This window comes from Crocodylus siamensis, chromosome 4 (genome assembly GCF_052110815.1).
Source record: "Crocodylus siamensis isolate JL-2025a chromosome 4, ASM5211081v1, whole genome shotgun sequence".
In the NCBI taxonomy this organism is placed as follows: Eukaryota; Metazoa; Chordata; order Crocodylia; family Crocodylidae; genus Crocodylus; species Crocodylus siamensis.
In genome coordinates this window covers 215,361,586-215,377,851 of record NC_143398.1, presented here as the reverse complement: position 1 = coordinate 215,377,851, position 16,266 = coordinate 215,361,586, and the positions used below count along the sequence as shown (strand labels likewise).

Genomic DNA, 16,266 nt, shown 5'->3' with positions numbered 1-16,266 from the left:
ACCCTTCTCTTATGTAACTCTCTGGGTGCATCTACATGTGTGCCTTACTGCTTAGTTTACTCTGGCTCAAATTGAGTTCATTCAGTCACATTAACTGCATGTGTAGACACACCCTCTAAAACTCTGCATCTTCAACCCCCATCTTTTTCCAGGAATCCTTCCTCTGCTGGTCTCATCAAAAATCCCTCTACTTTCCTCAAACCAATGTCCTACAGGTCACTATGACAAATCCTAAAAAGGCTCGCAGGACAAAAAGTGCTAACAGTTTGTCCTGGGACATCAAGAAGTGTATCTGAACAGCTGTTCTGGGATTGCATCATTGAATCAATGGCAAAAAAGCAGCAGTGCATGCAGACACTCACTAAACCCCAACTGAAAGGGCGATATGTCTACATGTCAATCCTGGGATTTTTCTGTTCCAGGAAGAAACTTTTCCCAGGATAAATACAATGGTTCCTAGCCTAGGTTATAACATCTTCAAAGGAGCTATCCTAATTCTCTCTGTAGAGTACTACATAACATCATAACACATAGACCTACTATACAAGACTTATCAATACAGACAGTAAACAAATTAACCTTTATAAGGTAACAGGCTTTACAACCAAATGCTACATGTCTTAAAGGTAGTGTATTGGATGATTTATTGGAAATATATTAATTAAAAATGAAGGGTAGAAGCATAGTCTATATCTGTAAATAAAATCTAACGTTAGAATGGAAAAAACCCAGCAATGAATCCTGTTCTCTCAATTACACAACTTTGAGTCATAACTTTGAGTCTGCCAGACACAAATGTGGCACCAAACATATGTTATCGTGTTCCAGGAAAAGTAAATCCTTTCCTCAGACTTGCATCTGTAATTGGAACCAGGAATCTTACACTTACTGGGCAAGGCAATGATACCAATGTAATACTGACCATAAAGCTGCTACACAGTCCGCTGCTACACTTGTTTGCAGAATTTAAAAGTTCAAGACACACTTACAAACTTGCTAAAAGTACAGATGGAGATGATGTCTCATAAAGCCTTTGTCCCAAATAATATAGAGTGATGAACCTGAACTGTAAAAATAGTTATACTGTGCACTCTTTGTTTGGCTCTACCTTTCCCCTTCTGAACTTAATATTAACAAGCAACTAAGAAAAAATTTCTACCATGTAAACATTCTAATATGAGCTCTGTTGCAGAGCACTCAGGTGCCCTGTGCCTGAGAGCACAAAACAGCTTGGGAGAGACCCCTAGTGGCAAGAAGGGGGAGGCTCAGCTGCCAGTCACCAGGGCAGCCAGAGTCACAGGTGCTGGTTGCTAGAGCAACTGGTGGAGACAGCTGACAGGAAGGGGCAGGGCTTGGCCCTTCTTAAGCGCCAGGCATGAGGCCAGGGGGGCAGTTCCCCTCTGGCGGCCAAGGGAGGGGGAGCTCGGCCAGTCCAAACAGAGGGGAGAAGCCCGACTGCATGAGCATCCGCTGATCGCTGCCACGGGTTGGAGTATTTCTCAGTAGGGATTGAATGTTTTTTGGCCAGACGGTTTAGTTTTTTATGTTATAGCCCGGGGACTTTGTGTTTTTGTGTTCGCTGCTTTTGACCGGAGGACCGGGTGAGGCTCTTAGGGGTTGGAGGAGGCCTCATAGGGATTCCACAGTAATGTGGGGATCCTGGCGCCAGAGATGGCGCAGCATTTGGGGTGGACTGGCCCCAGCCCCAGAGCAAGGGGGGAGCAGCAAGAAGCCCCAAGGAGAGGGCCAAGTCAAAACAGGGCCCAGGTCAAAAACTATGTCAGTACCATCTGCGAGGCTTGGGCTGCAGTGTAGGGGTGGAAAAGGAGCCACAGATGGCGCCCCGGCACCAGGGTGCATAAAGTGTGCAGCCTCCCGCTAATTACATCAGTCAATTAATCAATTAAGATCAAGGCATGGCAGGCAAGTAAGTAGGCGGTTGGCCCATAACAGGAAGGTGGAGTCACCAGTAGAAAGGCTCCGGTAGAGATACTCCTGTCACAAGCTCTAATTTCCCAGCCACCTTTATCAAATGACAGTTCACAGGACTCTTATAAACAACTAGTCAAAATTAAAAGAAAGGGTAACACTCATGACTTGTAACAAACAAATGCTGGGATTAAGCATTATGCAGCCATTGCACTGATCTGTAGCCCACAGATGACACAGGAGCTTCAAACAAACAATTAACTACCCAGATAGTGAGTGTCTAGTTTTCTTTCTTCTTAGAGTGATATTCTCAAACTTTTCTACCCTGTTTTCTATCTTAGACATTTAATCAAGACTGTCATATAAATGTTGGTACATCCAGTTTAGACTGCAAAAGCCTTTCGGCAGGAATTATTGTTCTATTATTCACTAATAAAGAACCATATACTGTCAGGTAATGTCTTTAAGTTCTTTTCATTCAGCAGCATACACAGATCTCTAAGACTAATCTCATTAACAGCCAAAATTTATGTCTGTGTTACTGCCCAGTATAAAGTAACAATACTTACAAGGCCCTGGTACGCTGCGTACAACTGTGTAAAAGGTCTAGATTTAAATATCAATAAATCAGTTAGAATTCTGAATTAAGATACACTAGCATAGAAAGATATGTATGTTTGGCAATGCAATTTGCTTCCTTCAGCCAGCATTCTGACCTGGTAGACATCTATACTTCTCTTTGGCTGCCATTAGAATCACATATGAATGTCTGAAGGTAGAAGTTAATTCAAATCCCTCTGTGGCCCCTCCCCAGTAGTAATTACTGATTAGAATTTTCTTTGCGGTTTGGAATATTATTGAAATACTGTAAAATTTATGTTTTACATCTGTTCTTTACAACTTGCATTTAGTTGCATTTTGTCACACCAGGGCTTATTAAGCTTTCAACAATTGCTACATATCTTTCCTTCTGTCAAGATTATTCAAGGAAAACCTAACAGTAAGATGCTGTTTACCTGCTGGCAGATGGAGAGTTATGTTGTTGCAAAAGTCAGTGTAGCAGCACTCTGTTTTTGTTACATTTTTAGAACTATGGCAGAACACTTGAGCATTCAATTCTGGAAGAGATACACATGACTTTATCACTTCTTCTTTGCCGTTAGTCAGCATGACTGAAGTCCAACATGCTCCTTCAGTTTGGCAGGTGAAGTTTGTATGCTCACACAACTGGCATACACACTTTAGACCTGAAAAATATTGTAAAAAAGTAATTAATGAAAAATGCCCAGGAAGGAAATGGTTTTCTGCTCAGGTAAGCAAACTTGGATTTATTGAATCTAGTCTCAATTCTACCAAAGATTAATTAAACTTCCTGCATTTGTATAGTACATGCTTAACTCGACATGTATGCTTAAGTTCATCCATTTCAGCCCACTATTTAGGGATGTGCCTGATTTCAAGTATGTGAGAAGTCTAGTTAATATGCTTTAATGATTTCCTGAATCATAGCTACTGCATTTCTGTACTATAATGCACCCATCTGTATAATTATAAAACACACTTACATTGCCAAGGTATTGGCAGGTTTAAATCAAGTATCTATCACAAAGCATGTTTAAGGTGCTCAGATGGGAAATTTTATACTTTAATACAAAACATTTTAAGTTATATTACCATATGCTTTTTTCCTACATAAACCAAATATAAACTAGGAACTACTATGAAAAAAGATGAATCTTGACTGTTCCTCAGGGATCTTACAGAAATAGTTTCTGCCACCTAAATAGTCATTTGTGTGCTATAAGCTTAATTTTTAAGATTTCCATTTCTGTAATTATTTAAATCAAAATATGCAATCTAAGGGAATTAAGTTTAATAGGTAAAGACTACATTTCACAGGCACTGTTGAAAAGAAGTGCCATGGCCATTTTTCAGTTCATGCTATCAAAATAAAATGAAGAACAAGTATTAATGTTGGTCTTCCCAGCAGAAGGAAATAATTTCTGACTTTTCTGCCATGTCTGTCCAATCTATGGTGATATTATAATACTCACTATACTGTATCATTTCTGAAGAGAACCTTATCTCAGCGCATCCAGCATGTTTTTAGAGAATATCTTTAAAAGTTCACCCTCACCCATCCTCATTATCTTTGAAAAGTTATATAAAAGTCTATGATAGGGGTCAGGGTTTTCAAGATGGTCCAGGAATTCAGAACCCTAAACCCACATGATGTATCACTATCTTTAGTGGGGCTCCGTGAGGGCACAGGGAAGCTCCCAACAGCCTCCAGGAACAGGACTGAGTCAAGACATAGCTGGACTCCTGATTTTAATTAAGACATAGCCTACCACAAGGTATGCAAGGTGAAGTTCTGTTACTATGAGCTAAAGCAGAACTGAGGGATTATTTTAAGAAATTTTATTTTAGCGGTAATCTTTGAAAAATATTCACTGACACAGTAATCCACATCTGTTTTGTAGGGATAAAAAAATGCAGCAAATATTTAAGTATGAGTATAAAATGGGCCAAAGTTGATACAAATTAAAATATCTTAAGTACCACTGCTACATAATACAAAACGTGTCACATTTAAGTCTTGCAAAATAATAAGCACATAATTAATTGAACGTTGCTGTTATTTATCATGTTTCTTACCACAGTGCCTATGAGCAAACCGAGAATGAGGTCCCATTACAGTAGGCATTGTACAAACACGGAGTACAAAACCACCCTGCCCCAAAGTCCTTGCATTCCAAATAGATAAGACAAAGGGCATGGGAAAGAGAGAGGGCACATAAGCAGAACAGGCAATGGTACTGTTTCCCATTACTAACCTGACTCTCATAGCTAATCTACAGAGCATGTGAAATTTCACACGTCACAAATGAATATACATTTTTAAATTAATTTTTAGCTACAATTTTGACATTCGAGTTTAAAAATTCAAATATTTGTGGAAACGCACACATGCCACAGGTTTTCATTTTAAAAAGTATTTACAAAAATATTGTAATAGCATTAATTGAGCTCTGCTACTTATTTTATACCTATATTAAAGATAAGACCACCAAAAATGGAAAAGTAAAAAAACTCAGATGCAAGGTAGAACAAAAATAGCAAAACAAACAAGATTAGAATAGCACAAACAACAAGAAAAAATAGAAAATATATCCATGATTACTTGAAAATTGCCTTTCTAAAACATCTGCTCTAATGGGTACTTCAACCTGCTTACAGCTTGGGGACTAAAAAGATCTGTCAGTCTCTAAGTAGGGAACATCCTGATTCCTGAAGTAACTTCTAGTTAAAACGCGTGTGTGTGTAACTTCCATCTACAAGCAGGATAACTCAACTATAGTTTCCTAAAATTAAAATATGAAATATAAATAGTATAATACATTATGCCATTTAAAATTTAGGAAAGTATACACACACACGCACACTATCCTCTACACACACACACACTCCTTTATATATAGGAAAGAGTGAGTGTGTGTGTGTGTGTGTGTGTGTGTGTGTGTGTGTCATATAGCACAATAATTTCTCCTACTGCACAGTATAAGAAACTCATTAAACAAGTCCAAATCCTTGGATGCCAATTTTGCTCTCTACTCTTGGCAATTTATTTCCATACCAAGTCAAATCTGTGCTTTCAAGTAGACACAGATATCTTCTTCATGTTGAAGCCAAAAATTCTTAAAGCAATGTTCCTCCAAAGCTAAGAAGTGTAGTGATCAGTGATCACCAGGTTCAACGAACAGAAATACATGAATGAGAAGAATCAAACAACAAACCTGGAGCAGTAGGAAATTTCTGCAGTCCCTTTGTCTCTCTCTAACTCCGTGGGTGGGCAAATAGATCCAGCCCATAGAATGATTTTGCCTGGCCCATGGTGGGTCCCTTGGTCCCGCCTGGTCCCAGTCTGAAGGGCAGCCCAGTCCCACCGCCTTCAGTGTGCAGTGGTGCTGGGGCAGCACAGTGACTGGACTCCTTTTGCCAGATGCCCCAGCAGCAGAGGCTCCTTCAGGCCACCGCTGAACCTGGCCCACTGCCCAGGCACCTCAGCCCATCCATCCCACACCCACCACCAGTGACAGGACCTATGTGGGCAGGGTGTGTAGTCGAGCAGAGGAGATGGGGCTGCAGGCTGGTGGTAAGCAGTGTCTGAGAGCAAAATGGGCAGGCAGGGCCAGGGAGACCCTGGGATCTTGTGGTAGTTACAGTACAGGACTGGGGCAGAATCATGATCCACTGCCTGCACACCCCTGAAATGGGCATGGGTTCTGCAGGCAGAGCACACAGGGAGCAGATCATGGCTCTGCCCTGGCCCTAGCCCTGCATTGTCGCCATCCCGAGATCCCAGCTGAAGATGCAGTTCCCCATGTGGCTCCCGGACAGTCTTCATGGAGAGCCCAGGATTACAGAGCCATGACAGCGTGGGACCAGGGCAGAATGTGGGGATGTGTGGGGGGCACATCGCAGCTCTGCCCCAGCCCTGTGCTGTCACTGCCCCACAATCCTGGGGTCTCCATGGAGACAAGCCAGAAGTCATGCAGGCAAGGCATACAACCAGGTGGGGAGCGGAGGCCAGGCTCGCAGGCCACTGACGGGCCAGGACCAGAACAGACCTGTGAACTGCTCCCTGCATTCCCCTGCCTGCAGAACCCATACCTGTCACAGGGGTGTGCAATGAGCAGATCACAGCTCTGCCCCAGCTCCAGCCCCATGATCCCAGCTCCACCCACCAACTCTCAAACATCACTCCCCACCCACCCACAGCACCATCCCACATAGGGAGTTCTGGCAAGTTGTTGCAGGATTGGGGAGGGTGCCAAACCAGCTTGCAACAGGTCAGCAACACTCCCTGTGGCTCACGGGCCCAAATAACTGCCTACCTTTACACCTGCTCTCACTCACTCACTAACCCCTGTTCTAACTTCCATCACTATATCTTCTCCTTTAATAATACCTACAGAAGTCTATTAACACAAAAAACTATTAAAACATATACCTACAGAAAGGCTACCACGATGTCACTCTGAAGTGTCTTTATCACTCACTTTCCTAATCCCCTTTTTCTGCAGCTCCTTTAGCAAGTCTCTGTGAGTTGTTCAGGAACTTTGAAGTTCTTTTCAAGCTGGTCAGGTATCAGACCTGGCTTCCAATTGTTTTTGGAAAGCTTTTTCTTGAAGTCTTGATAAACTTGAGTCCTTATATAGTGGAATCCAGTTGACTTGCACTTTTGGCAGCTTCTGCACATTGCACAAAGTCCATTAGCTACAGATGGTTGATTTCCTCTTTCTGCGCCGACATGCATTTCTTCCCATAGGGACACAGTTGGTTCTTGTGCACTGGAAAAATTGGTTTCTTCCTAAAAAGACTGTCCAGGTTTTGGCCATGATGGCCAAGAGGACCATCAGGTAGCATGAATGTTGTGTCCTCTTGTGGTGCAAGCACTCACTTAACTATAGTTTCTCACAAGCTGGCAGACACAAAATTGGTGCCACCTCCTGAGGTACCACAATGAGTTTTTATACTCTGTGCTTATATTGGATGCTAACAGTGCATCTCCCTTTCACTGGTATATTTTTCCTGAATAGCCAGTTATTTTGATATTTGTTGGACTTGCTTTTGCTGTCAGTTTTAATTTTCTATATTCGTATCCTGGTAGAATAGTAACCTGAGCTAGTGTCCAATTTAAATGAAACAATTGTTTCTTGCACTGGCAAAATCCAGTCGCTGTCATTGATTTTACTGGATTCTATCGTACAGGTTTCTCTCACTTTATGCTGTACATGTGTTCCTGGAAAACAGCACATAACTCAAGTTCGCATAAAGGGAACACACTTTACAATGTAACAAATAGGGATACATTCCAAGATCTCAACTGTCCTGACCTCCAGACCCATTTCTACCACTTTTACAAGACAATTTTGGTACCCACCAACAGCGGGCTGTACACGCAAGCACAGGGCACTATCATAATGGTAATAGCAACTACAGAAACACGTGTCGCAGACAACGAGCAAGGAGCACAGGTCTACGCAGGAAACTGTGGGATTTTGGCGCATGTCACTCCCACAATGCACCACACAAAGCAGCTGACTGCAGGCTTCCACCACACCAATCGCCTAAAAGTTAATTTACATCGCATTTAACAATTTTTTGTTATAAAAGGAGTCATTACATAAAGAGTGAATTCACATATACAGAACCTGCATAAACTGAGGGAAACCTGTATCTGTATACATTTCCTTCTGGTATGTTCTCAACTGTATGCACGTGAATTTTTTTTTGTTTGAGATCTGCAGCACTTGGCAAAATGTCTCCTTTTGTTGCAGTCAAGACAGAGCTTTCCAAATACAGCACATTTAGGGCCATGTTGCCTCCCATATTTGCTGCATACTTGGATATTTGCTCTCTCTCCCTAAGTAGCCTTCTTCCTGATGGAGGAGTCTACCCTGTGAGGTGGTTTCTTACAGCAGAAAATTCCACCCTGTGAGGTGGATTTTCTGGTCAGAGTCTTTCATGCCTACTGCATGGGCAACCTCTTTTGGTGGATTCAGCTTTGCAGCTTGGGCCTGCACAGTTTCTGCTGCCTTACATATTTGGGCAGTCTTTGTTAAGGACAAGTCTCCCGAACAATTGCTTTTTTTGTAATGCAGTGTCTGCAATGCCACAAATAACCCCATCTCTAATTTTAGAGATTCTGGCAAGTACCCAGATGCCTAGTTCTTACTTGATCCCTTCAAGTAACATACTAATCTATACTTGGTTCTGTTGCTTGATTGCATATAAAATAATGCATCTTTCAAGAGACTTATTCTTTTTTTGGCTTGTCATACTCCTCAAATGTGGACAGTATTCCTCTAAACTGTGTATTTTGGCCTTCTTCAAAGGTAAAGGTGTTATAAAAAAGTCAGGGCTCCCTCCTCCACAATTTGCAATGTAGATGATTTGGACTCTGTCATTCTTATCCTCTGCTCCTGTGCCTGTTAGGTATCAAACAAACCATTGCCTGACAACAACCACTTCTCTCCTATATTCCCCAACATCAGAAGGGCAGGTGGAAGTTGTAAAACTTCCATAACTAACTGTCCTTTTACTTAGACTCTTCAAGAAGATCACTTACAGAAGTCTTTGTCCTTCCAAGTGGCTGCATTACTTCGCTTGCTCTCAGTTTTCAACTTCTGTTTCAGTTTGGAACTCAAATTCTTTCAAGTTCTCATTAACCACTTCTAACACCATGGCAGTGATCACCAAGTTCAATAAATACATGCATACATGAATGAGAACTAAACAACAAAACTTTAATTGTGGAGCATTAGACAACCTCTGCAGTCCCTCTGTCTCTCTCGAACTCACTCAGTAACTAGCTGCCCCCTTATTCAGGGACCATCTCCCAATTCCCAGCCTCCTCAGTCTTCTGTAAGAGAACATCTCTAAATTATAGCTTCTATCACTAAAAGGAGTAGGTCTTTAAATATAAGCCTAAAAGATGAGTTGTATTAAATCACTTCCATCTTTCTCTTGCCATCAAAGTGTTGATAAGATTTCTGCCAGAAATGCCAGTGATATGGGGATTTATGTGGCTGTCTAGCATATTTCAATTCTGGACAAAAGACCACTCTACCAAATGTTGCCAGTGCTCTTAACTACAGGGTTTTAATGCTTAACAGTAGGAAGAACTACTTTTTAAAAGTATTTTGGAAATGAATGATGTGACAGCTTTAAAAACTTATTTTCTGGATTAAAAATGCAATGCTGGATTTCAGCAGAAGACATATCCAACTTCAAAAACACGGCTGACAATTTAGCAGCTATTGAGAAACCTACCTTGATAGAGAGGAAGTAAAGTTCTGCTTGAGCAGTGTCATTATAAGGAGAAGAGAGATATTCCAAAGTCATGCTTTACTCACATTCTATGACTGGAGAAACATTTAATGTTAAGATTTATACAAATGCTTTTTTGAACATATCAATGACATGCTACAGAAACTCGACATTTTAGTTTAGACATTCTTATACAAGCACCTTAAGGCTCTGTAAAAGAAATTCAAGGCTACAATCTATTTGTTTAACATGATAGTTAAACAACACACAGCAGAGACCTTGCCCAGTTTTGCAAGATTCATTCACCACCTCAAATCCTGGGTTCTGTTGTTAGAGGCAGTAGGGCAGTTCACATGGTAATTTTAAAAGTAAGTTATACTGAATACTATTGCTGTTTCCACATACAAAGAGGTCAAATGCTAAGTCATTACCTGACTTAAAACAACCAAGAATATTTCTGGGTAAGGTTCTATTCTGTTGAATCCAACTCTGCCATGTAAGTCCTGTTTATTTCTTCTTTGGTAGACAGTTCATACATATCTTTCCTTTGCCAAAAAGGTGTATGTCAGTTTTTTCTCTGGGGTAGGACTGGTAGCGTTCCTCCTAGATTATAATTGAAAGTAGTCATGTTGACTGTCACAACCAAAATAAATCTGTTCCCCTACCCCAGAAGGAAGAGTGCTCTAAGGTCTCAATGAATCACTACAGTCCAGTAGATGTTGTGCTCTTGTTTTTTCTACTGTTCATTTCCTTGATTGAAGTAGGACATGGAATGAATCCTATCCAATATCCCCTGCTGGGATCTGACATAACTATTGCTCTTCTTGATTCACTAATGGATGGATCCCTTAAAAAAAATCTGATTCTCTGTACCCACCATTTGAGAGAATGGATAACAAAATAATCCCTTGACAACAGATACAATAGCTTGCAATTCAGGGAGAGAATGACAAGAATTTTCAGGAAGGTTTCATGCACTCTGGGTTCACTGAAACAGGTCTGTTTAAAACCAAATTTACTAACAGCTTTTCAAAAATAATTTGATTTTTGTTTCCGTGATAGTATGCGTTTATGGTCACCTTCTGTTAAACATTCATCTGAGATGACAGCTTGTGCCTGATAGTATTCATAATCAGCCCAAGCCTACAAATTACTTTCATGGCACCATATGTTAAGGTTTATCCTGAATCTAAGATAGTCCAAAATCTCTATTGTTGCATGCTTGTTTCAACTGGAAAGTCTCTGTACAGGACATGAATAAGAGAAACTGTCTGAGAAGACAATCCTCAAATTCAACAGTAATGCTGTCATGATGCAGGAAGAAATAAGTATTTCTTATCAAATCATATGACAATCAGTGAAGATAGAAACCACCATCTCTATGCAAAAACATAAGAATTGTCTGTGGAATAGTAAACCGGGAGTGTGAAGATAAGCCTCCTTTAGGAACTTATTCAGCTGCTTCAAACAAAGCCCTGTTCAACTTGTTCCCAGCTCTCTGAGGCTAAATACAAGATGGGGAACAGGTTGTATTGTTGCAGTCCAAAACAATAACAGATAGTTTCATTTTTATTCTGGTATATTAGTGGGCTACTTGAAATTGAGAATTGATCAAAGATATTCCTAGGATTCTGGATGCTCTACATACCTATGTGGTTCTGGACATTTCCCAGCAACTTTATTTGACCAAAGTAAAAGATAACAATTTGCTTCAAAACTAAAAGGGCTCAGCATCAACTGGGATTTAAGTCCACAAAGGGTTTAGAAAAGAGTCATGGACAAATTCACCTACACACCCTGCACTTTTCCACCTGCCACCTAAAAAAAAAAATGGTATTTTCTACTGTTGTACTACACAGAGTAGTTCCATTTACCATATGACCTGTGCTGTTTCTACAGCACCTACTAAACAGGATTATGAAACAACTTTTTTTTATGATTCTGAATACCATCAAACCCCAAACTGGCTTGTATGAATACCTGTTCTCAAGCACCAGAACCCCACCACACTACTGCGGAACAGATTTTTATCTGCATCAGGGGGCCAGAGGCTCCTGTTACTTTACGGCAGCATTTCTCAACACCATGGGTCACAACCTGAAAGGGGCTCACAAGACTATATGAAAAAACTGCAGGGAAAAAACTTTATAAAAATGGATCAACAAACTTGAAAAATGGATTCTTCTTTAAAGGAGAAAAATGTGGGAAACTGTGGCATTTCCCTTGCAGGCTGGCAGAGTTCCAGCCCGTGAGAGGCTGCTTGGGGCTCCCCATAACCCACACACCCACACCCTGTCCCATGCACTGGGGGGCTGGGACCTCCGGGAAGTGGGTCAGGAGTGAGGGGCACTGCGTCAGGACTGGCCATTGATATTTACAAATGGGTCCTGGTACAACATAGGCAATGCGTAAGGGGTACATGGGGGTGCACGTGCCCCCCCTGAGAGCACTGGTGCCCCCCCCGAAAGCGAGTGCTTTCGGCTTAGGTGACAGGCGGGGGGAAGTGCCGCTGGCACTTCCATGCGCACCACTGGCACTTCTGGACTCAGCATCTGACCACGGGGAGAAAAAAAAAAAGAGACTGGTGTACAGGAAGCAGCTTTGCCTGGGGCCAGGGCCCCAGATGGCTGAGGGCTAGAATAGGACCAGGGCAACCTGCCAAGCAAGGACCAGGGCCCAGAGAGCAAAAGGCTGGGGTCAGAGCAGGCTTAAACTGGGAAGAATGGATTACGACTAGGTACCCAGAGAAAACAGAGAAATTTGCCAGGGCAGGGGCTCAGCTGGCTGACAGGTGTGTGACAGATGGGCTGGAGGGTGCAGCAGACAACTTGAAGTCATACTCGCAAGGTATGGAGGTGGCTGTAGGGGTGGAAGGAGGCCACAATTAGCCCTTAAGACAACTGGTGCCCTGGGACATGGATACGGTCAGGGGGACTCACACTTGGGCTTATAGATTCATAGATTGTAAGTGGTTGAAAGGGACCTCACAAGATCATCAGGTCCAGCCCCACTGCACTACGCAGGAAAGACAACTGGGGTCAGGTGACCCTAGCGAGGTGACTGTCCAGTCTCCTCTTGAAGATTTCCAGGGTAGGTGATTGCACCACCTCTGGAGGCAGCTTATTCCACAGTCTGGACACCCTAACTGTGAAGTTTTTCCTAGTGTTAAGCCTGAAATGGCCTTCCAGGAGTTTGTGCCCATCACTCCTGGTTTTCCCCAAGAATGTCCTGGTGAACAGTTGTTCACTGAGCCCTTGATGTATTCCCCTGATATAGCAGTAAGCTACTACCAAGTCTCCTCTCAGCTTTTTCTCTTTCAGGCCACAGAGACCCAAGTCCTTCAACCTTTCCTCATATGGCTTGACTTGCAAGTCTCTGATCATACAGATGGCTCTTCACTGAACTCTGCTCAGCGTTGATGAGACTGCAGCTGGAGTACTGCATCCAGTTTTGGAAGCCACATGTCAGCAAGGACATAGAAAAACTTGAGAAAGTGGAAGAATCACCTCCTTGGTTTTACTTGGGATGTATCATTGGATATATGCCAGAGTATTGTTTCCTCTGCTGGCTACAGCATCACACTGACAGCTCATGTTCATACAGACAGTGAACATGATGGTTTCATAGTTGCTGTCACCCAGGATACCCTCTATATTCAAGTCGCTCACCAGATCATCTCCTTCGGCCAAGACCAAGCCTAGGAGAATGTTACCTCTGGCTGGCCCGTGAGCTTCTTGAAGAACAAGACTGTGGGCAAGTGGGTATGGAAGAGACCTGCTGATCAAAACTAGACTAGGGCTCACTCTAGGACCCTGGGCCAGCCTTCCCTCTTACAAAAGAAAAAAAAAGTTCCATCAAAGGATGGCAGGCAAGAGGAAAGGAAGGGTACCCTGAGGGGCTGGTGTGAGACAGTAGTCATGCAGCCACCAGGGGGTATTACAGCCTCCCCTGTGGACCTAGTATCCCATTCTGTTTTTAGGAAAAAGCCTTTATCCTGCAGGATTTTTAAATGGTTGTCCAGCTTTGCCCATGTTCGTCCATTTTTTTAATGCAATAAATCTGGACAATATGGGATCATCCAAGGTCAAGACAAGAACCCTGTTCATCTGTTTGAATAATGCTGAATACAACAGACACTGTGGAAGTAGTGGTGGGGAAGGAGAACATATGAGTGACATTCCCCACTTTCCCTTCCAGTTTCCAGGTACACTCTAGCCTGGAACAGCTGAAAGCAGCACTTAGAGAAAGCTCTTCTGAGCCTAAGGAATCCTGACCATTCTCAGTCACTCCACAGAGATGACAGAAGGCAGGGGAGGGAGAGACCTGAACTGACCTGGTTTAGGGCAGGGCTGCTCAACCCCCAGCCTGCAGGCCATATTTGGTGCATGGTGCTGTCTTCCAGCCTGCAGAATTCCCCATGGGAATTCCACCACTCCCCTACTACCAAATTTCTAGAACCATAGATAACTCCAAGCAGAGCTGGACAGGGTGGGGGTAGCACTAGGATTTGAGGCCCAATCTTGGTGTGGGCAGGAAAGGGATGCACTGAACTCCCAGGACCCAATCCTAGCATGTTTGGGGTGTAAAGGGGCAGGTCTGAGTCCCTGGGACCCAATCCTAGCAGAAGTTGGGGGCAGAGAAGGGTGGCACCAAGCCACCAGGACCCAATCTCAGCACACAGGGCTGGGGGCAAGGGGAAGGCAGAAAAGCTGGGGCCCAGGACCCAAACCAGCCTGAGCACTGGTCCCTGCACTGCTCATCTGGCATGGGAGGCCAAAAAGTTAAGCACCACTGATTTAGAGACATGATCTTTTGCAGGTCACAGCCTACTTCATCAGATGCTATGAATGGACTTGGAGAAATGGGAATGATGTATATGTTACCTGATCATAAGGAAAAGTTGTGAGGGGATGGTATATGCATAATCTGATCAGTACTAGGAATATTAAGGCTCAACAGTGATCCATAAAGATGTAACCATTGTGTTTTGGCTGCTAAAATCCAAGTCTTTACAAAACAGTTGCAAACTGTGATATTTTAAATTAAAGGGTTATAAAATGGCCATATGTTGGTGCATTTTCTTAGGGACAGCAAAAGGCTGATATCAAGGCCCCTCTGTCCATTTCAAGTCCCCAATATAAAATATGGAGCACATTAGATCTATTTCCTTATTGCCATGAAGAATTCGAAAGCGAGCCCTTCACATTTATTCCAGAAAAAATCCCAAAGGAATGTATAACCTCTCTCCATTTCACACTTATTTTCCCAGATGTAGCAAAATGTATTTTACTGATTATATCACTGGGGATTCAGGAGAACTGGCAAAGGCCAAAGAACATAACTTGTAGTGGAAACCAAAGTGAAATAAAAAGAAAAAAACATGTTTTCAAAATGAAAACAAAAAAGTAAAGTAAAATAATATGTTTTCAAAATGAAGAAAAGCAAAATAACCAAAAAGGGGGAAGGAGAAACTGTTTTAAGCTTAAAAGAGTTCTTCTGAACAAATAATGAAAAGAAAACTATCACAATTTGATTAGAGTCAGAGAGAAGGCAAATGATATTTCCTACACTTTCTTGTTATTGAGAAATTAGGAGAAAGTGACAGGATTGAAATGCTTTATGGCCTCCAAAAGTTATGTTAGGCATCCAGACCTGGTTGCCCAACTACTAAAGAAGCTCACTCATCCCCATACACATCATATGTAGACTGTTGAAAAGGGCAGAATGCCACTATAGGGAAAGACCCTGGAAGGAATGTAGAAGCAAACGAAAAGCATAAAACTGGCAGTTATATTCTGGGGAATAAATACTTCATGAAGTTTAGATACTACAACTGCTCTGGAATACCCAGGTGAATGTTTTGCTTTTTAAGAATCTGTACGCGCACACACACTTCTTCCTTTGTTGCTTTGTGAAAGACCAACACAACTAAGAAAAATTAACTGAACCCACAGGTGAAACTGGCACATTCATTATACACAGTGTTATCAAAAATACAAACAAAAAAGAAAAAAAAACAGATATTCTGAAGTTTCGGTGTAGAAATGCCAGGGGGCATGAATAACTGGAGCATAATATGATTAAGACATTAAAATAATGAAGTGAAATGGGAATAAATGTCTATAGGAATAGAGGTCACACAGCAATTCACTGGATGAGGCTTGCTCCAGGTAAAGCAGAGAGCAATTTGTCTTTTGGAGCTGGAATTAACCTTTAGATTTCACATACATGAGGGAAAAAAAGTATTTTGCATCCATAAACAGAACATTCCCCTGCAATCAAGGTAGTACTGACAGTCCATGTACACAACGCAGTCAAATTAGCAAATAAAGCAGAACGATCTGAATTAGTAACGGATTTGTTAATTCAAGCTCAACAATACAAAAAGCAATAGCAGAAGGGGTTTTTTTTTCTTTTACTGTTCAGTTTTTACCAGTGGCTCTTTCATACATATTGCAGATACATGTGCACCAGCAGAGCACGATGATAATACAAATGAAC

At 42.1% G+C, this 16,266-nt stretch overlaps 1 protein-coding gene across 2 annotated transcripts in view; it reads right to left on the bottom strand.

The window, feature by feature from the left end:
* Positions 1 to 16,266, bottom strand: part of ACVR1C (activin A receptor type 1C) — an 86,597-nt gene that overhangs the window by 61,781 nt on the left and 8,550 nt on the right. For both annotated transcript variants that reach the window (XM_090045689.1, XM_090045690.1), the window contains exon 2: positions 2,946 to 3,176. In XM_090045689.1, coding sequence (XP_089901815.1) covers positions 2,946 to 3,176 — 231 coding nt within the window. The remainder of the gene's footprint in view (positions 1 to 2,945; positions 3,177 to 16,266) is intronic.